The sequence below is a fragment of the Taudactylus pleione genome, unplaced genomic scaffold, assembly GCF_031769625.1.
Source record: "Taudactylus pleione unplaced genomic scaffold, aTauple2 ptg000004l, whole genome shotgun sequence".
Taxonomy (NCBI): domain Eukaryota; kingdom Metazoa; phylum Chordata; class Amphibia; order Anura; family Myobatrachidae; genus Taudactylus; species Taudactylus pleione.
Window position 1 is genome coordinate 2,451,310 of NW_028284407.1, and position 21,448 is coordinate 2,472,757.

Here is a 21,448-nt window from a genome sequence, read left to right on the forward strand (position 1 = left end):
AGTGTATGCAACAGAAATGTGCCTTGGGGGAGACCTGCACTTGGAATGATAAAACGGGGACAGTTGGAGACTTTCCATTTGGCATTCCTTGCAACATCACCTTGTCAGGTATTGGCCGATTCTTCTTCTTATTGCAATCTAGCTGAGGAGCTGGGTGTGCTATAGGATGTTAGGATTCTGGCAGCATATCATACGTCTATGCCACTTTGTACGTCTTGTTATTTTCTCAGGCGATCTTAACGAACTCCTTATGGCTCACTTAACAACATGGTGCTTAATATGTGTAAGTGTGCTGTACATAGATAGTGGTGCTCTTCTAGCTGTCATTTATTCGCACGGAATAGAAATAAATGGTTAACGCCTGACTACTGGCTATGAATTACAGCACATTGCACCCTGAAGTCGTGCTAGTCCTGTATACGTATACTGGTGAAAGTATTGTCTTCATTCTCTCTGATAAAATCGGTTCTGTTTTCTGAGCATATTTGTGCAGTTCTATATATATCAGTGGAAGCAGCGATTTTCTGCCAACCCCAGAGCTAGATCTTGTCACTCACCAACAACAGTAGTATCAGAAATCAGACCTCTGCCAGCCACAACACATTGCTCTACAGAACATTCTCAAGTGTAACTTTATCAGTTTGCTGTGTCTAAGTTTTTCATAAATGGTTGAGTCACCCATCATAAAATAATTAAATATTACTTTACTATGTATATGTGTGTGTGTATATATATAATTATCTGTTTAATGGCATTTTGTGTTTTGTAGAAAGACCCCCAATTCTGTTTGAAGTGCCTTGTCTAGAAAATGCCTTTCAAGTAGGTGGGTACCCCTGGCACTATATAATTACACCCAACAAGAAGAGAGAGAGAGGTACATATCACATCTGCTCCCTGGACGACCACAACCTGGTAATTCATGTAATGTAATGTTATATAGAACCAAGCTTCTTGTACTCTGTCCCGTTTATGTGAACATAAGCACGCTTACGGTGTTCAGAGCTCTCCACCATGTGAGTACAAGCGCACTCCCAGTCAGTCCACAAGTCAGCTCTGTGGATGGATCTTGCTTCAGAGTTAAGTATATAAGCAATTCATTCACCTCTCCATTTGTGGCTTGAAGGGCGTCATTGGGTGGTAACAGGCGTTCAAACATAGACTAAGATTAGTGAAGGCATGCTGGCGCAACTACGAGCCATGTAAAGGTGTGTGTACGTGAAAATACGCCTTTTATCTGACGGATCTCTTGCACCAATTGGCTGGGGCAGTACGCACTGATAATGATGACTGTATTGAAACCAAGTGTGCGGTTAGGGGCAGTGCGAATACATAAATGCATACAACTCCTCATATTGGCTAATAGCCACACAGTATGGGTGCCATAATGGCTCATCTGCATTCAACTCAGCATCGGCGCTTTGGGTTCAAAGTAATAAAAGCATTCTCCTAGTGTTCAGAGCTGTTCATATGAGTACAAGAAGATTCCCATTGCTCATAGCTGTCCATGTGAGTACAAGCGCACATCTATGGGTATATCTGCTAAAGTGAGAGTTTTTGGAAGTGGAAATGTTGCCATAGCAACTAATCCGATTCTACTTAACATTTAACTAGCACCTTTTAGAAGATAAAAGCTAGAATCTAATTGGTTGCTGTGGGCAACATCTCCGATTCTAAAAACTCTCACTTTAGTAAATATATCCCCTTGTGTTCAAAGCTGCTCCTGTGCTCGGTACTAAGAGATGTTTTTGTAAACATGAGCATGTTCATAGTACTGGGAGCTGTTTATGTAATTATTACTGTATGTTCTCAATACTTAGATCTGTCATGTAATTAGCGTGTTCTTGGTACTCAAAGCTTTCCATTTAATTATTAACATGTTCAGCTGTTCATGCAATTATCATCATGTTCTCTGTAGTCAGAACAGTTCATGTAAATACAAGCACGCTGTTAGTGTTAATTTGTTTTATAAATACACACAAGATCAGAGCGCATAGCTATCTATGTGACTGTTACAAGTGGACTCATAGTTTTTCATAGCTGTTTGATCATGTGAATACTTGTCCCACTCCTAAAGCTCTTAGCTATTCATGTGGTCCCACGCAGACTCTTTGTGCTCATAGTTGTTAGTAAAACACATGCTCCCGATAATTGTTTGCTATTGTGAATCCTACATTACAAGCATTCTTCCAGTGGCCATGGCTGTCCGTGGGCATGTAAGCGTGCCCATGGCTGTTCTTGGTAGTGCAAGTATGGTCATGGCCGTCCGTGGGCATGTAAGCTTGCCCATGGCTGTCCGAGGCAGTGCAAGCGTGGCTCTGGCTGTCCGTGGCTGTTTGTGGGAGTGCAAGTGTGCCCATAGCGCTCTTCCTGAGTGTACAGCTGTCCATGGGAATACATTTTTATAATTAATAAGAAACATTGCATGCTTTATATGTAAACCTAAAAGTTGAGTAAGATGTATGTATGTATATATATATATATTGTGTGTGTGTGTATGTATGTATGTATATATATATATAGTGTGTGTGTGTATGTATGTATGTATGTATATATATATATATTGTGTGTGTGTGTATGTATGTATGTATGTATATATATATATATTGTGTGTGTGTGTATGTATGTATATATATATATATATATTGTGTATGTATGTATGTATGTATGTGTGTATGTATGTATATATATATATATATATATTGTGTGTGTGTGTGTATGTCCTTATAGCTGTTTGCCTTAACTCTATGTGAAGCTGACAAACAAAATGTCTGCTACCATTTGTTTTATGAAAGATAAGGTTAATAGATAAAAAAATATGGCATAACTTTATTTAGTGAACTAATGAACTTTGGGAAAATGTTTTCTTGTTATTACTGCAAACATCTTTTCTATTGTGGCACATTTCATACCGCTTTTGGTATACTGTTAGTAAGTGTCTTTCAGTGATTCATGTGCATCAGAGAAATATATGTATAAATATAATCAAACTAGCATTCCTTATCTTATAAGACCAAAACACTCTCTTTATATCTCTGGTTAAGTTGTTGCAGTTTAATGTCCGTAATACCCCTTTCAGACATCTTGAGATTCCTGGGAATTTGGCCTGCCTCAGCCAAATTCCCGGGTAGCCGTGTCTGTCTGAAAGGTACCTGCCCGGGAACACATTCCCGGGTAGCCACCCCTGCAATCGACCAGGGTTTTTCCCGGGACTTAAGTCCCGGGAAATTACCCTGCTTCTGTCTGAATGGTGCTACCCGGGAATTTACTACTCCCGGGCAGCACCAAGCAGCTTTTACATGTAGTTGACAGCGCTGAGCGTCCTATAGCGACACAGGACCCCAGCCGGACGCCGGGGACACCCGCGCTGGAGACCGCCAACTGGTCCCAGCCATAGCGGGCCACCCGCAGTCCCGCTGGACCACCAGGGAATTAAAATCAATTTTTAAATGATAAAAAAAAATAAAAAAATCTACATTACGATTGGCCGGCTTCCGGCAGCTTGAATGATGACATCATCATCAGCCAGAGACGGGATAGGCTAGGAGGAGCAGATGGCAGAGAAGAGGCAGGTAAGCAGAAAAAACCTGCTCTTGTCTGAAAGGGGTCTAACTGGGAATTTCCTGGGTAGACACACTAGTGTGAAAGGGGGGTCTTGACCAAATACCCGGGAATTTGTGCAGGACAAATTCTCGGGTCTTGAGCAGGAAATTTCCCGGGTTGTATATCTGAAAGGGTATAAATTGCTGAATAAATCACAGTTGTAGACATTCTGAACCTTAAAAACTAAAATGAGGATTTTGTAAAGGTGTATTGTGCTAGCTGGAAAATAGGATCATAGCATTATCTTCATGGACAGTATGTCATTATAGGCACATGGTATATGCGACATTAATCAGATCTGGGTCAATTGGAAATGTATGTAATTGGCCAAAGCTGACACAGATCTGGTCACAGAGTGTGTATGATGAAGTCAATGCATGTCTGCACCACTATGGAGAATCTAAGTCAAGGTTCATTTGTGTCTGTCCTTCAGTGGGACATAGTATGACTACAAGTGTCATTGGGCACGATTCTATTCTATGTGATGTGAATAGCGCTGGGAATCAGCTCCCGGAGCTATTCAATACACCGCGCAGCTAACCCCGACTAAGGATTTCTTCTCGCATCCCTCCAGGGATGCGAGCAGAAATCCGACAAAAGCCCCGCGCCTAGAAAACAGCATCGCGCCGGGAAGTTAGGTCGGGGAATGCCCGTTCTCACGCCTAAAAACCCTGTTTAAGGCGCGAGAACGAGCCTTCCCCGACCTAACATCGCTATGGATTGAATAGCTCCGGGAGCTGTCTCCCGGCGCTTTTTACATCACGCTCAATTGAATCGAGCCCAATGTGACATTGTGCTCAGAACTCAAAGGAAACCTATGCTTATAGAATACATTGCTTGTCTGACAATTGGTGGACCTCAGAATTTTGTTCAGGTATTCCAGCTGGGGGTTCTGGCCCATAGGTTGTACACTGTTGGTGCACAAGGCCTAATTTCTTTAATGGGCAGATTTAATTAGCTGTTCTGCTGTGCACATTTCCGGTTCTAAGGGAAAAAAAGGTTTTTGCTCAAGCCTCTATGGGACGCAAGCAAGAATAAGCTACAGTGTCCTATCCTGATATCCTACTTTGAGTTAGCGCACAAGGTTCAGGTGAAACTTCACAGCTAATTGTTTCGGCCTTATTAAGTGTATCACCATTTACAGTAGTTGCAGTTTCCTCTCCCTCTTTTCCTATTATCCTTTAGCTTATGTAATCCTGCAATTCCTTCTTTTAACATCTTTCTTGCCACTGACTTTACTGTATCCCAACCACCTTATATGTTTTATCTTTTACTGCAGGCAGGCAATGGAATTCGGGAAATGAAATACTGCTCATTAGAACCTGACTGGATTCACTTCCACCCAGATGCTTCAGAGAGAATAATTCACGTTGGACCCGATCAGATCAGGTGAGTACAAGCTGCTGGGGTTTGCTGCATAGTTTAACTCAGTATATCCAATACTATAGTCATAATATTATATCTATGATTAACATTGTATGAAGGGACAATTACAAGTCATGTTAGAGTGTCACAAGCAATGCCATAGCTGGGCACAGAGGAGTTTCGGGCTGGCACCCAACGGCCAAGGTGGAAGTGACGCCCTACACCTTTCTATGTAGTGTGGTGCCTCTCCAGGGACCGTGCAAGCTGGAACAGGGTGCTCTGGGTAGCAACTTTAACACCCCCTCCCCTCGGTCTTGCTCCCTGGGCAGCAGCAGCATTCACAGACCCTCGTTACGGCGCAGGTCACAAAACTGGCATATCTACCATGGTGCTTGGTGTCCAGTGCTCACATGCCCATGAGTCAATGGAGCCCTATGCCATACCCAGACATAATACTGATACATTCCACCTGCCCAAAAGCCATTTTAGCCATGTTGGTGGATTTTTATCTTTAAATTCTTCTTTTTTTTTTGATGTAATCATAATAGCACAGTTTCTGATAGTAATTTCCTACAGTATTAGGAATCCGTATAGAGGCACGGGGTAGCTGCGCAAGCCTTGGGTCACATCAATGTGTTTCTGTCTGACGGCTATTGTAGACAGATGTGACTGTATCAGATGTAACTAAGAGGAGTAATACATTTTGGGGGGCGTCTTTTGTTAGTGAAAAGTCTGTATGTCTTTACGGTTGATTTACTTTTCGTGGGTAAGCGAACTGTGTATGGTCTGTGTATAAATCAGATATAATTTCAATTTAGCTGGATGTGAAAATGAATTCTTCCCATATTCTTTTTATATCATTTGACTGGTGACTCTAACACCGCCATAAGGCACATTTCTCTCCTGTACAGGTGCATGGTTATGATTGAGAGCACACGGGGGTTATTTATTACCCCAAGGTATCTCTGGATTCATAACACATTGCTGCTGTTAAAACTTTTCGTAGGAAATGTTAAAAAACAAAAACAATCCGTGTAAAGCAAATTGCAAGCACACACAGAAAGGCGGACTAGATTATTCTGTAGGTTCTCTTCTGCCATCAATAGCTAGGTGTACAGCTTCTCCTATAGTACAAGGTTCTCTTCTGCCATCAATAGCTAGGTGTGCAGCTTCCCCTATAGTACAAGGTTCTCTTCTGCCATCAATAGCTAGGTGTACAGCTTCCCCTATAGTACAAGGTTCTCTTCTGCCATCAATAGCTAGGTGTACAGCTTCCCCTATAGTACAAGGTTCTCTTCTGCCATCAATAGCTAGGTGTGCAGCTTCCCCTATAGTACAAGGTTCTCTTCTGCCATCAATAGCTAGGTGTACAGCTTCCCCTATAGTACAAGGTTCTCTTCTGCCATCAATAGCTAGGTGTACAGCTTCCCCTATAGTACAAGGTTCTCTTCTGCCATCAATAGCTAGGTGTACAGCTTCCCCTATAGTACAAGGTTCTCTTCTGCCATCAATAGCTAGGTGTACAGCTTCCCCTATAGTACAAGGTTCTCTTCTGCCATCAATAGCTAGGTGTACAGCTTCCCCTATAGTACACAGCTAAATCATACACTACAGGTGATCTCATTACTGTACTGTATTCATGTCTTTTCTTCTATGAGATTGAATGTAAAGTATTGTAACACAGGTTATGTCAATATATACTGTAATTATACAGTGCTTGGTGTTTTGCTGTAGCGTTTTGAGGCTGAAGGAGGTAGAAAATGATCGGCGCAGATATGAGGTCATGGAAGATTTCTCCATTTTTGCAGTCAGAGACCCTGCGGTGAGTAAAGGTTGTACTCGCGCTGCATTTTCTGTAGTCATACTGTATGGAGGCAGTGAGTCATCTGTTTGTTAGCAGTACTTTTATTTTTCTGGCCCAGATCTGCAACCAAAGGAGAAAAAGAATCAGACTGTGCAGGAAAATATTTTGTTTTTTTTTGTAACCACTTTACAATGTTCTTGAGTTGCCTTTCATTTATAACATGGGGCAAGAGACCATCCACCAACATTGCTTGGCCGCTTAGCCACCCCCCAGTATTGCTTGAGCACTTAGCCGCCCCCCTGCATTGCTTGGCTGCTTAGCCTCATAGCCAGCCCCCAGCGTTGCTATCCCGCTTAGCCAGCCCCCAGCGTTGCTATCCCGCTTAGCCAACCCCCAGCGTTGCTATCCCGCTTAGCCAACCCCCAGCGTTGCTATCCCGCTTAGCCAACCCCCAGCGTTGCTATCCCGCTTAGCCAACCCCCAGCGTTGCTATCCCGCTTAGCCAGCCCCCAGCGTTGCTATCCCGCTTAGCCAACCCCCAGCGTTGCTATCCCGCTTAGCTAGCCTCCAGCATTGCTTGGCCGCTTAGCCGCACCCCCAGCATTGCTTGGCCACTTAGCCAACTCCCAGCGTTGCTATCCCGCTTAGCCAACCCCCAGCGTTGCTATCCCGCTTATCCAACCCCCAGCGTTGCTATCCCGCTTAGCTAGCCTCCAGCGTTGCTATCCCGCTTAGCTAGCCTCCAGCATTGCTTAGCCGCACCTCCAGCGTTGCTTGGCCACTTAGCCAACTCCCAGCGTTGCTATCCCGCTTAGCCAACCCCCTGCGTTGCTATCCCACTTAGCTAGCCTCCAGCATTGCTTGGCTGCTTAGCCGCACCCCCAGCGTTGCTATCCCGCTTAGCCAGCCTCCAGCGTTGCTATCCCGCTTAGCCAGCCTCCAGCGTTGCTATCCCGCTTAGCCAGCCTCCAGCGTTGCTATCCCGCTTAGCCAACCCCCAGCGTTGCTATCCCCCTTATCCAACCCCCAGCGTTGCTATCCCGCTTAGCTAGCCTCCAGCATTGCTTGGCTGCTTGGCCGCATCCCCAGCGTTGCTATCCCGCTTAGCCGCACCCCCAGCGTTGATATCCCGCTTAGCCGCCCCCCAGCGTTGCTTGGCCACTTAGCTTATCCTGTTATTACTATGGTAAACTGTGATATTCCTGTAAAAACAGTGACAGTTGAGTGCAAGTTTGCATTTAATGAATACAAGATAGAGCCCAGTAGATTCTCCAAGCACACAAGGAGCTTCTTATCTGGGGGCCATATAGTTCATGCAAGCCATTTTTTAAGTCAAATTTTGAAATTAGAACATTAATTAGATTAAGAATCTGTAAATTTTGGTTGATCTAGCATTCTCTCCTAGGTGCTGTGTCCCCTTATGCCTTACATAGAAAATTAAAGTACAGCCGCATCAGGAGATAATGTCTTGCATTATGAGAACCAATGGGAAATTAGCTGGAATATAATATATTATTTACAGCATCTCCATTTCTGTACGGTTGCTGTTCTATACCTATAGTGACGTACATACAAAATAAGAGAGAAAAGCATAGGTACTTCCTAGCATGTGTGTACAGAACCCATAGTGCTTTCTGGAATGTACTTATCTGTCTCTCTATTTGTCTATATATGCTTTGGATGGAGCTAAAACATATTGCTGGCAGCATATATCCTCTGTACGCTCACCACCACCAATAGTTTGAAGTATCACAGCAAATACTATCCACTATACATAATACGTGACATGTACACTATTACTAATATACACTATAAAAATATAGTTGTTGTTTTTTTTTTTTTTTTAAACATTCGTTTTTCTTGAATTTTTCGCCTAGAAGTAATACGGGGGTACAGAATACAGACAAGAACAAAATAATAACAAAGGGAACTAAATGCAGAATGGGCCCAGGAGGAATTACACAACTTGTTTGTTTATATCAGCCTAAATATCAGGACACTGGAGGTAATAATGCAAACACCCGCTTAGGTTATTACGGACATCTTCAAGGGACAGTTCAAGTGGAATCCAAAATACTAATGTCAATCACCCTACTATATATTGCGGAACGACCCTGCTCTTCCATATACTCCATCTATACCATTTCATAAGAGGGGATGAGGCGGAGGCAGGGTATTTATTTACAGTGCGCAGTCTCAGAATAAAACAAAATATATAGTATTGACATGACATGTGCATGTATTTGTTCTGTAGGTGAATAATATGGTGACTGTGACCACATCTGGCAGGAGGGTGAAAAGGCGATACGATAAACTGGATGATGATCCGGAACAAGAGGTATAAATGCATTAATAGGAAACTGCTAATTTACATTTTGTTTCTGTGAATCTGAAAATAAAGTGTAAGTAAGTATATTATTTCAAAATAGTTGTGTTTTGGCACATTTCAATAGCAACAAGAGAAACAATAGCCTTACAGTAGAAAAACTGATCACTCCCAACTAGAAGTGCGAGGATTGTCATTAAATTCAATATCATTTTTAATGGAAACATTAGACATTACTCCATTAAGCTTTTCTTTCCTGTCAAGAAATGGTACAGATGGCACAAATAACAGAAGCAGAAGGCCTCTCATACAGCCAGACCTCTTACCAAACAACTTCATGGAATTACAACACACAACCGAGGCCACTTTTAGTAGTTGCACCTTTCTAGTACTGATAAGACCCACGTTTACCTCCAGAACATTCTAAATTATTACAAGCTGCTAGAAACATTCCATAGAGACTGTGGTCCCTGTTGGCATGACAGCATTGCCCAGATGCTGCAGATTGGCCGGCTACACGTTCATGCTGCACATCTCACATTCCAAGGGTGCTTTATTGGATTGAGATCTTCCTGAGGAGGCCCTTGGAGTACACTGAACTCATTGCCGTGTCCATGCAGCAATACGCAGGTGGGCTGTGGTATTTAAAAAATACCCAATTGGTATAAAAGGCCCTAATGTGTGTCAACTAAGCATTCCCCACACTATTACACAAGGAAGCATTGGATTTGTATTGTTTACGCCCAATCTCTAATACCCGCATGTTGCCGCAGAAATCTAATTTCGTTTGGGCCAAACAACAGTTTTCTAATCTTCAGCTCAGTCTTTGTGGTCCTGTGCCCACCGTAGCCCTGGATTCATGTGCCATGCGTTCAGAGATGCTCTCCTGAATGCCTCTTTTGTAACACATTGGTAGTTGTAGAGATGAGCGGTTCGGTTTTGACTTGCTTCTTTTCGCCAAATTTGCACAAGTTGGGATTTATCCTATTAGCTATCCAAAACGCGTTGAGAGTCGAATAGCCAGTAAGATGCCATTTTAAAGATCCGAACATAATCGAGTAAAACCAAACCGCTCATCTCTACTTATTTACATTACTGTTAGCTTGAAGGAGTATTTTACAGTCCCCTAGGAAGCTCTGTGTACTTTACATTACTTCCCCTGCCAATTGACCCTTACCTGTCATATAACTTTAGTCGTGATAAGCTTCTGCAAATTCTGCAACAGTTGCAAGGTGTGTGCATATGTATGTATATATAAAATGTGTGTGTATGACTTTAGGGCTTTTTTTTTTCTGCATCCGGTCCTCGCTACCTCCACCATGGGGATTTCTCCTCAGCAACCATTCATGTTGTCTCCGAGCAGCAGGGCCACTGCTTAATGGGGAGTGGGGACCTCTGTTGGCCAGCCTGTGTACATTGAGTGTCACCCCTGGAGGGAGGAATCCTACACATGACTATACGTAACATACCACTCCTCATTGGATCCAATCAATTGCTTGCTAACATTTCTAACCATGCATTGCTTTCTCCTGTGCTCAAGGTTTATAAGACTGTGATGTATTGTAAGTATTAGGATGCTGCTGAATTCAGCAGACAGAGGGCCTGATTCAGACCCGCTCGCAAGCGGGTTGATGGTGGCCCAGTGCACATGCGGAAGACGGAGCAGGATCCGTCGTGCGCATGCGCGAGACCCGGATAGCGACGTACCAAAGAGGGCGTGCTGTCGATGTTGAGTGACAGCACGCCCCCTTTGGTGGGCGGGCCGGGGGCGTAGCTGCCCAGACGGAGGCGTTCCCATGGGAACGCCTACCGTCTGGGGCCGGCCCCACTGACATCACAAGTGATGTCAATGGGAGTGCTTTCGGCTCTGTTAGAGCCGAAAGCACTCTTGGTCTTGCGGCAACGAGACCCTACCACAAGGGTCTCGTCGCAAGCCCATCGCGACCATCTTCCTGGCCGCTCGCTATAGCTGAGTGTGGTCACCCACAGCTATGCGAGCGGCCAGGAGGCCGCTCTAAAAAACAAAAGGCTGGCCCTGATTCAGAGCATCTGGCTCTGAATCAGGCCCAGAGTGTTATGGCTGGGGGAACCCTGCTGAAGTTCTTGTGTGTGGAAAGGGAACATGGTTAGGAAATAATTTTGGAAGTTGTCCATTCACAATTGTTACTTTCCATACCAGACCTTCAAGGCGGTAGTGTATGAAGATGAGTTGGATCTGCTGACGGTGGTGGCTGTGACTCAGATAGATGTACAAGGAAGAGCACATGTTGATCTGCACTGCAATGACACAGGGAGAATTCTGAAGAAGATCATATTGCAGGAATCTTGGGATGTGGTAAGAAATATGCATTTGTTTCCAAGTTCCCATCCCTTAAACGCCCATCTATGTCCTTTATAAACCAGTGTTCTCTGGCTGGACATGGATAACTGCCCTGCCATGATGGTGAGAGCCTGTTCTAACATGCTGCTGCTCGGACCAGGTGGTCAGTGACTTTGACTCCAGCACAGTGCCCAGGATCTATTAGATCTGGTTCCTGGACACTGGATTGTTCTATACATACAAAGTGTGCGGTGGATGCGGCCCAAGGGCCCTGCGTCACACACCCTGCAACCAGAACAGACCCCACTGTGTGCCGTGCATTGCCCCTCCCTTCATGTATTCCCTTGAATACAGATTTGACTTTATGGAAAAGGAAGAAGTCACATGGTGCTAGGTCTGGCGAGTATGGAGGGTGTTCTAGCACTGCAATCTGTTTCTCAGCCCCATACTGCATCACAGAGAGAACTGTGTGGGCTGGTGCGTTGTCCTGATGGGAGGATGAAACATGAGTGTTATGATCGCTATTGCAGCAATGTTTATAAGCTATGTCCATGTCCTGCATTGTTTTGTACTGTAAGTTGCTATTTTTTTATTTACTTTGTGAGGAGCTGTGGACCCCTTGTGGCGCCATATAAATAAATGATGATAATTATAATAAGCATTTTTACGGCTTACGGGAAAAACACAACTTCTTCAAACGCTGTGTGACAGTGTGATGGATCACCTGAGGGAGGAGAGGGCAACTGAATATATAACAAATCCCACAAGCTACTGCCCAATATCCAGTGAGGCAATTGTAGCTTAAGTGATGTTGGATATTTCTTGAGGACAATGGCCCTCATTCAGAGCCGTTCGCTATTTGTGGTCGCTCGTTTAAAAACAAGGGGTGGCTATTCAAATGATCCGTACGCACATTGTAGTCTGTTCACACCTCTAAGTCTGAACGAGCGAGCAAAACATACGCTCGTTTATTTGTTAAAAACGCCCCCTGGCCACTCGCATCCTACGTCATGTCCGCTATTTATTAGATTAATCGAGTACATCGACCAGCGTATGAACTGCTCGCTATTCTTGTGGTTGGTGTTTGCTACCACAAATTTGCGAGCAGTTCTGGCTAAAAAATAACCCAGTGACGTGGTCACTGACGCTGCTGTTTTAAATATGCACACCCATAAAACGCCCGTTTTGACCTTTAAGCACGCCTGCGTTCGGATCTCCACTCCCCATTTTCAAGCACCTTCCCCTGTTACCACCCACATACGCCTCATTCTGTCACTCAAAATAGCAGGCACTCGCTATATTGCGTACCAACGATTTTCGGCCGCACTGACTGGTTCGCGCATGCGTACTAAAAACCGTACGCATGCGCAGATGTGCAAACATCGCTCGGAACGAGCGTACTGCCGCTAACGAGCGGCTCTGAATGAGGGCCAATAATCCAAAATCAACCATGCAGTACCTGCAGAAAGAAAGATTAACAGTGTTTTCCCCAGAACATTTTTGCCAGCCGGGTGGTATAAAGAAGTAGCCGGGTGGGGGCCTCCGCAATATTGAAATGTTTAAATCCAGCCCTTATATACATTTAAACTTGAGATTAACATTTTATATATTAATTATTGTCTTCTTAGAGGCCCAGTTGTCTGCAGATTTTTTATAATCAAAGTCTGTAGGATCTGGTCCCGCTAGTGACGCTTCAGGCGTAGATCAGTCTATTATCAAAGTTCTGAGTAACCCAATGGCTGCGCAGAATGGCCGTTGGAAATGAGACGCCGGAGCCTTCGCAACTGCGTACGGGATTGCAGTAGCAGGTTGAGACACACCCCGAAAACGGTTGTGACATGCATGCATTTGAGTTGCTGCCCACGAACGGTACCGGCCTGTCAATCACTTTGCAAATAAATCCTCGGTGCAACTGCTGTCGCAGGACCATCGCGGCACATCTGCGCATTATGACTTACACGCATGCACAGAAGAAAGAAAATTGGGCCATTTACAAAAACATCGGCGTTGCGACTGTCTCTAAATCAATCCTTAATACATTTTAGAGTAGAAAATCTTCTTTCACATCAGCTGTGCTAACAGGTATAATCAGCCCAATAGCAGCTAGTTTTGCTCTATTTAAGCTCGTGTGCTGAACGTGTATGCATTATTTGTAACAACTGGCTGAACACCGATATCATTTTTTTTTTTTTTTACGAGCGGACCACATCCTACCCACTTGCTTTTTGGACACAAATACACTTTTAAGAGCTGACCAGATACTGTCTCACTTGCTATCTGGACACAGATGGCAGTGCTGCCCACATACTACCACACTTACTGGCTACAGAGAATGGCCAGTAACAAACAACACGCGGCCACTGAGATGCTCTGTTCATCGACGACTCATTCCACCGGCAACCGCATCCTTCCCTTTATAATGGAGGAGAGATCTGCTCTGCCCTTCAGCTTGAACACTGTGGCCCGTCCAATAAGTCACGCTGCATTGACGTTTCCCTGCCGTCCGCGTCATAAGTGCTTGGCGGCAAGCACATTTTTCCTGGCAGTCTACTCGAGAATAAAGCTCGGGGGTGACACTAGTTAAGGCTTTGGAATGGTCTTCACAAGCACGTATTGTGTGCCAGAAGGCCTAAGAATATATCTGGACTACAAGAGGTCTGCAGGGAAGAGTGGAAAAAGAATAGGAAGACTCTGAGCTGTCTACAAGAAGCACACTGAAGCTACAATGTCTGACAAAGGAGGGTGTGCATAAGTTCTGACCAACCAGGCACCCAACATTCTCAGTATATTCAGCAAATAAATAGAAATTGTGCATTAAAATACTTCTAGATCAGGTTTCTTTAAGCAGACTTTTGCATACAGTTGGGTACACTGTTGCAGTTGAGGGTCTACCTTGACTGCACTAAACAGTCTGATGGACTGACGGCCTGTTGGTGCTCTGTGATGGTCACAAGCAGGTCCAAGCAGTAGATAGCATGGTGGCTCAGCACCACTATCAGACAGGTGTATGTCTCCACTGGCAGGCCAATGCTGGATTCCCGTGAGTGTATCATGGGCCGCAAACCATCGTGCCTCAGTTGAACAGCTGTGCAGGGTGGCTATCTAGTCCTCTGTGCACATATTTACTATGTTTTACAGGTTTCACACCTTTATTTCTAATATGCCGGTTTTGGGGGGTAAAGTGTTTGCTTGCAGCTATGTCGGAGCTTTCCCCAAGCTCTTAGGCTTGCTTTTGGTAGTACCAGAGTAGCAGTGTCACCCAGATTGGATGCCAGAGGAAATTGTCGTACTCAACGTAAACTGCATTATTCGTAATTCATCTGTGGACTATGCACTCCCGACCGTGGTTGTAGCATATTGTTGTGTTAGATTTTGTATTCTCCATTCAGCTTTGTTAGGTAAAAAACTGGGCTTCCTTGTAGGTGGGAGGACTTAGAGGGGTGAGGAGCTAGATTAGCTTTAGGTTAACTGTTTAGTGTCCACTCAAATGCCCAAACCTGTAACCCAGAGTAATAATGTTCCGGGTGGATTACGAGGAATGGATTTTACAGAGCACAAAAATCTTTTTTTTTTTTTTTTAATATCCCAGGTGTAAAGTTTGTATATTTTTAAATATTGTTTGTGTGGATAATTAGTGTTGTTCCATTGATTAGTGTGATCTTATTTTGGATCTATGCATGAATAAAATATATTTCTACTTCAGGGTCCATAGGGGGTCCACAGGGTTGACCTTGGGGTATAGGTTGGGAACCAAATCCGGGCACCTCGCAGTTAAAGCTTTTAGCTCCCAGGATGCACTTGGGTCCACTCTCCCTATAACCCCACCCCCAAGCCAGAGGCACCTCAGTTTAAGTTGGTGCCCGGCTGGAATCGGGTCACCGTTTAGTGCAGTGGGGAGCTGATTAGCAGCCCCTAAGCTTTATTTTTTTCTAAAGGACAGAGTTTTTTATTTTTACTTTGGATTCTTCAGAGCGGCAGCGTCAGACTGTCCATAGGACGTCTAAGCTGCCGCTCCGTCACCCCGCTGGCGCTGAGATGCCAGTACAGATCTGGGGATCTCAGCGGGACCCCAGAGTCTGTACTAGCCGGACTCTGCGGGCGCCCAGGACTGCTGCCGGATCCACGGGGAGCAGGTAAGGCGCGGGTCACCGCTTGCGGTGATCCGCGCATTTGAAATGCAGTCCTGTGCCTCCGGTCTCTGGGGACAGACCGGAGGCGTCGGCAGTGGCGGCGGGCCCCCCCATATCCCGTGTGTCCACTAGACCACCAGGGACTTAGTGTTCGGTGCAGGGAGCCGGCGTCCCGGGGGTTAATAGCCGGCCAGGGGAGACAGCCTTCCCTGTTACAGCGGCTCCTCCCCTCAGCTCAGCGCGCCTTTCAGTATCCATAGTCTGGCGTCGCTGAGCTGCTTCCTCCGCGGGCCACGCTTCTTCTGAGGTCTCCAGCGGCCATTTTCTCTGTGGTGCAGCAGAGATCTCCGGAGATGGCAGTGAGCCCAGTCCCCCTGTGTACCTCACCATCAGGTCAGTGTACACAGCGCTGTAGCCTTCCCAGACACTGAATCTGGGCAGTTGAATGCAGTGTAATAGTGCAGTATATTATATGACATGTTTATGTATATATGTGTATATCTGCATTGTATGTGACTTATGCTAGTGCTGACTGTACTTTATTCTCTCACCTGTCAGTGTATATCTATCCCTTTCCTTATCTGCCCTAATACAGCTGTACTTGGGGTGGTTCTGAGACTCACATTTATATACTTGTTAATATTTGTGAGGTTTGTCACATACTGTTGCGTGCTGCACGTTGCCATATTTTGAGTGGAACTGTGTGTTGCATACGCTGAAAATGGGTCCCTGCAGCTAAGTTTTAGTATCAGTCAGGACCAGTATAGCGCTGCTTGATCACAAGGCTTGGTCAGATATGTTTGACCAGGAGATAGAGCGTTATACTGCACCCATTTTTACTATCCTGCAAGCCATGTGCTGCAGGTGTTAGTGCGGAGGATTTAACTCTTAAAGGGTTCTGTATGTGGCGTCATCGGGTGCCGGCCCCTTTCACGACCCCCTTGGGCGGTTTGTTTTCTCGGGATCCTCTTAATTGCGGATCGCCGGGCGGGCACCATTGTTGTACCTCACTTGGGGTTACTTCACCATACTGCCCTTTTCATCTCAGGGTATCTCGCAGTTTCTTGCACTCTTCCCCTGTGACACAGACTACCGCTCCCTACAGGGGTTTTTCGAGTATATGAATTCCCCCTGGTGCCACAATAGTCTGTCATGCCCCTTGCAGGGATTACCTCAACAGCCACCCTGGGTGGATGTCGTTTTTCTATGAAATGCAAATTGGCGTGGTTGACGCCCTGTGGTTACTTCCCACTTGGCTCTACCGTGAACTGGATACTGTTTTGGGCTCTTACACGGGGGGAAGCCTATCTCAAGTATTATTATCCCTGTTTTAGGGCTGGTAGCAGGTCCATTCTGGTTAGAGTGAATGTTGACCTGCACCTGTATCATACACCCTCAGTATTACGTGCCTTCTGGTTCCCTGTTGCTGACTAGCGGGTGGATCGCATGGCGGGACTCTGGCTGTTGCCAGATATGAGGTATTACAACAGTGTTTGGTCTCCTGTCCCAAATTCCCTGAGGGTCATCATGAGCCCCTCCTGGGGTGGATGGGCATGTTACTCGTATGATTACAGACGTTACTACGCCTCCCATTCCTGCGTGGTCGGATTCTTCTGATCCGTAGGGGGTAACTCTGCCTGAAATCAGTATACTCGCTTTCAGGGGTTGTTACCCATCCTACCATGGCTATAGCATGGTTGGTTAATACTATTGCATACTGAGCTGATGCATTTGTAATGTTTTTTCCCCTCCAACATGTCTGGGGTTCAAATGTATTTGGTCGCTCATGTAATATATGCAGTTGTCATAGGTGGACATGCCTATACTGGATACCAGCTCCTAACTTTCAGAGTTCCGGCTGCGACTGTATCCTCCGTAATACCCTATGGCTGCGCTCTGGGAATGCAGAGGTGCAGATACCATCTATAGGGTATATCTTGTTGGGTCCTGACCTTGACAGTGGCAGTACAAATTTCCCGCCTTCAGCTATGCTCACTATAGGGCCTCAGACTATTAAGTCTTTTTGTCCTCTGGGTCAGCCTAAAGGTCTGTTTCTTCATAGACTGTCGGCCTTTACAAGGGCCGACATATCCAGTTCCGTGCAGGCCTGGACTGCCAGCCGATCCTGCTTCTGAACCTACGGATATATCGTCAGCCTGACGAGACAGGCCTACCACTGGGAGATGGCGATTTTCTCAGTTTGCCCGGTACTAGTGTCTAGTTGCCGCGGCTACGTGGGTAGGAGGGTACGCACTCTCTTTGCTCAGGCGGCCTATTTCCATGTGATGGTACTCAGGCCCTTATTCGGAACAGGGCCTTACAAATCCAGAAAGCTATACAGTTGTTGCGGTAAGCGGAGCTAATTGGGCCATCCCCACTTTCTCAGCGAGGGACTGGTTGTTCTGCTTTCTTTCTGGTGCGGTGGCTGAATGGTCCTCTTTGGCCTATTCTCTGTCTCATTTCCCTGAACCAGTTCCTAAAGCTACCTGGGCTCAGGAGGCAATCCCTATGCTCCATCATACTATGTTTGGAACCTGGGGACTTTATGGTATCACTGGATATACAGGACGCGTGCCTACGGGTACTTACAGAGACCTTACCTCAGCATGGACTGAGGTTTGCTGTATCACAGCACTTACGATTTTTCAGGCTCTGCCTGTTGGGACTGCTCTCAGCCCCACAGGGGTTTACCAGCGTTTTGGATTTTCTGACAGTTCTTCTGTTCAGTATATCCCAATGCTCCTGTACCTGGATGGCCTCCTGCTCTTAGCAGGATCACCGGGGTACTTTACAGCCGGGTCAGGTTGACTGTGGCTTCTTCAGGGTGCAGACGTTTAATCAATGGGGAAAAAGTCCTCCCTGCATCCCTTTCTGGGTATTCTTCACCTAGGAGCCCTGCTGGATTCTCAGAATCTGAGAATTCTTCTGGCGTAAGACGGCATCTCCACTCTTCCATTAGGAGTACATGGATGTCTGCGCAGTAGACATATGTCTTTACACTCTGGGATGCATGGTCCACTATTCAGTGTCTGCCTTTGGAAGGGTGGAATGGGCTTAGTTCCATTCCAGGCCTTTCCATAATTGGCTTATCTCCAGATGGAACAAGTTTTTTCTGTCTGATCACTGTTCAAACGATGATGCTCTCCCCGGAGGCAAGTCGGTCCCTTTTCGGGTGACTATGGCCATCTCGTCCAGGGTATTCTTTGCTAAGGACAGTGTCTGGTTCGCATCCATTTCAGTGCAGTTGGATGTCTGTCGATTCCACCCTGTCAATTAACTTGTTGGAACTTTAGCCTGTCTTGGGCCTTCACTCTGGCATAGCCCTTGTTTCCCAGTGAACCTGAAAAAGTTCAGTCCGACAGGGTCAGAACAGTGGCTTCCTTTTTAGCAATACTGTTCGTTGGGTGGCAATGTCAGGTATGTCATCCATTCGGACATTGTCTGAGGGTCTCCTCCCGACCATCTCGACAGTGTTCATTTCAGGTGCTCTCCATTGGGAAGCGGGAGTCCTCAGCCATCACGACGTGCATCCAGGGGACTAGTCTCTTCCCCAAGAGAGGTTTCATCTCCTGGTGAGCAGGGGGGGGGGGTCCTCCTGAGGTGACCCTCATGGCCTTCTGACTCTATCACACTATGGTGTTACAGTCCAACTCTGGGGATTCTGAAGCAACCTTCAGTGACTCTTTGTCGGTGAAGTGGTTCTTCCAATTTGCGTACCTGTGTTCTCCGGTCTCCATTCTTCCTCGAGGGAAGTGTTTCAATCGAGACGGAGATGCTTTCCTGCTGGTGGCTCCTGATTGCCCCAGATGTCAGGGGTACTTGGTTTTTCGGAGTCTCTCCATCGATACTCCATTCCTGATGCTTCACTGCCCAGACCTGTTGTCTCAGGGTCCTGGGGTTTGCCTTGGACCTGGGTAGTTTGTCTTTGACTGCGTCCCTACAGTGGTCTTACGGCTTCCCTGGCTTTGTCATCGTTGGAATGATTAGAGCACATGGATCAGCTTTTGCTGGGACCTACCACAAACTGTGGCAGCCATAATTCTTATGGTATTATACCTGTCGATATGATCCTCTGGGGTCCAGGATTTCCAGATATTCTGGCATTCCTTCCGGCTGGCTTGGGTTTCACCCTCGGCCTGGCCTTCCTGACAGTGCGGATCTCTACACTGTCAGTATGATTAAGATATGGAATTGCTCCGCTCTGATATCCAGTTCATCCTTTGGAGTGTTTTCTGGATTATGCCTCCATTTGTCCTCCCTAGGGACTCCTTGGGAGTTAGTAGTGGTTCTTCGTTAACTCCAGGGAAAGTTAATGGAACCGCTGGTTGTGATAGCCATTACATGGTCTATTGCTTTGGCTTTCTCTCAGGGAGTTTATATCACCCAGGTGAGTGTCGGAATTGGGAGCCTTCTCATGTGGCTCCCTCTTCTGGAGGTCATCTTGTCAGGGTGTGAGTTGCTCTCACCCTGTGTTTCTTCTTAGTGATTTTTAGGTTCCATATTATTCTGGAACTTATGGTGAGGCCATTCAGTCCCCAGTCCTCTCGGCTGGTGTGGCCTCATTGACTGTGGTCCGGCCTCTGTGGATTTATGTGATCCGTTCAGGTTCCTGACGGAAATCGGACTCCTTATTGGTGGTCTGAAATTTCTGGTTTTAACAGGAAAGGATGGCCGGCCTATGGCCAAATGTTGGCTGGACGGCCTCGTATGTCTTCTTCAGGGGCCTACCCATGGGTAGGCCTTTCTGTTGTTGATGCTTGTTTTTTCTCGGGCCATGTAACCCTCGTGGGTGGCTCGCTGTGGCGCCTTGGCTGTTTTGCCTTGCTAGATGGCCACGTGGTCTTCTGTCCACACCTTTTTAAGGTTCTAGGCATTGGTTTCCTTTGCCTCTCCGGATGCTTCCTTTTTGGCGGCGGATTCTCCTCTCAGCACAGGAGCGTCCCCTCCCTTGGTTGAACTGCTTTGGGACATCCCCAAGGTCAACCCTGTGGACCCCCTATGGACCCTGAAGTAGAAAACAAGAGATATGGTAAGAACTTACCTTTGTTATCTCTGTTTCTACGAAGTCCATAGGGTCCACAGGGCGCCCACCCTGACGCACCTGGCTTCGAATGGGCTGTGTGGCTGGTCACCGGTTTTCCGTCTCCCATTTCTGTGAGTATGGTTATCGAGTGTTCTAGTTTTCTCTCTCTTTTTCTCTCCTCCTCCGGTCTTTGGCTACTTACAAACTGAGGTGCCTCTGGCTTGGGGGTGGGGTTATAGGGAGAGGGAACCCAAGTGCATCCTGGGAGCTAAAAGCTTTAACTGCGTGGTGCCCGGATTTGGTTCCCAACCTATACCCCAAGGTCAACCCTGTGGACCCTATGGACTTCGTAGAAACAGAGATAACAAAGGTAAGTTCTTACCATATCTCTTGTTATTGTTACTCTAAGCATTAGCCCCTGCCCAGCACCACAATTGAAGATTAATGTGCAACCACTTTCTTCCTCTTGCAGACCCACAGCCATGCCCTGGTGTTTGATCGCGACACTCTGATACACATAGAGGAGAGGCCCAACCGTAACTTTTCATGCTATGTGTATAAAATGCACTGCAGCCCAGAGGAGTGAGACAGGCGCTCCTGATATCTGTATAAATTCATTTCTAGCGACGTTTTAATAATGTTTTGTACCATCACACTTTGTTTTGTACCATTTGTTTTTAAAAGCAATAAATATATATTTTTTAAACAAAGTGTTTTTTATAGTTACTAACCTTAAATGTTTTCTATGTATAATTGTGCCTAATAACTAATTGTGTATGATCTCTTTAATCACACATCTGTCCCTTGTCATTAGACATTAGGCTGCACTCAGAAGTGTATCCTAATGCAAGTGTCTAGATAGATAGTCAATAGGTCGACA

General features: G+C 45.9%; 1 protein-coding gene across 1 annotated transcript in view; it reads left to right on the forward strand.

Annotated features, from left to right (window-relative positions):
• Positions 1–21,272, forward strand: part of DCAF17 (DDB1 and CUL4 associated factor 17) — a 58,141-nt gene extending 36,869 nt beyond the window's left edge. Inside the window, exons 10-16 of the mRNA XM_088470414.1 lie at positions 3–108; positions 770–912; positions 4,880–4,989; positions 6,700–6,787; positions 9,024–9,107; positions 11,275–11,430; positions 21,041–21,272. Coding sequence (XP_088326540.1) covers positions 3–108; positions 770–912; positions 4,880–4,989; positions 6,700–6,787; positions 9,024–9,107; positions 11,275–11,430; positions 21,041–21,154 — 801 coding nt within the window. The 3' untranslated portion in view covers positions 21,155–21,272. The remainder of the gene's footprint in view (positions 1–2; positions 109–769; positions 913–4,879; positions 4,990–6,699; positions 6,788–9,023; positions 9,108–11,274; positions 11,431–21,040) is intronic.
• Positions 21,273–21,448: the final 176 nt, after the last annotated feature.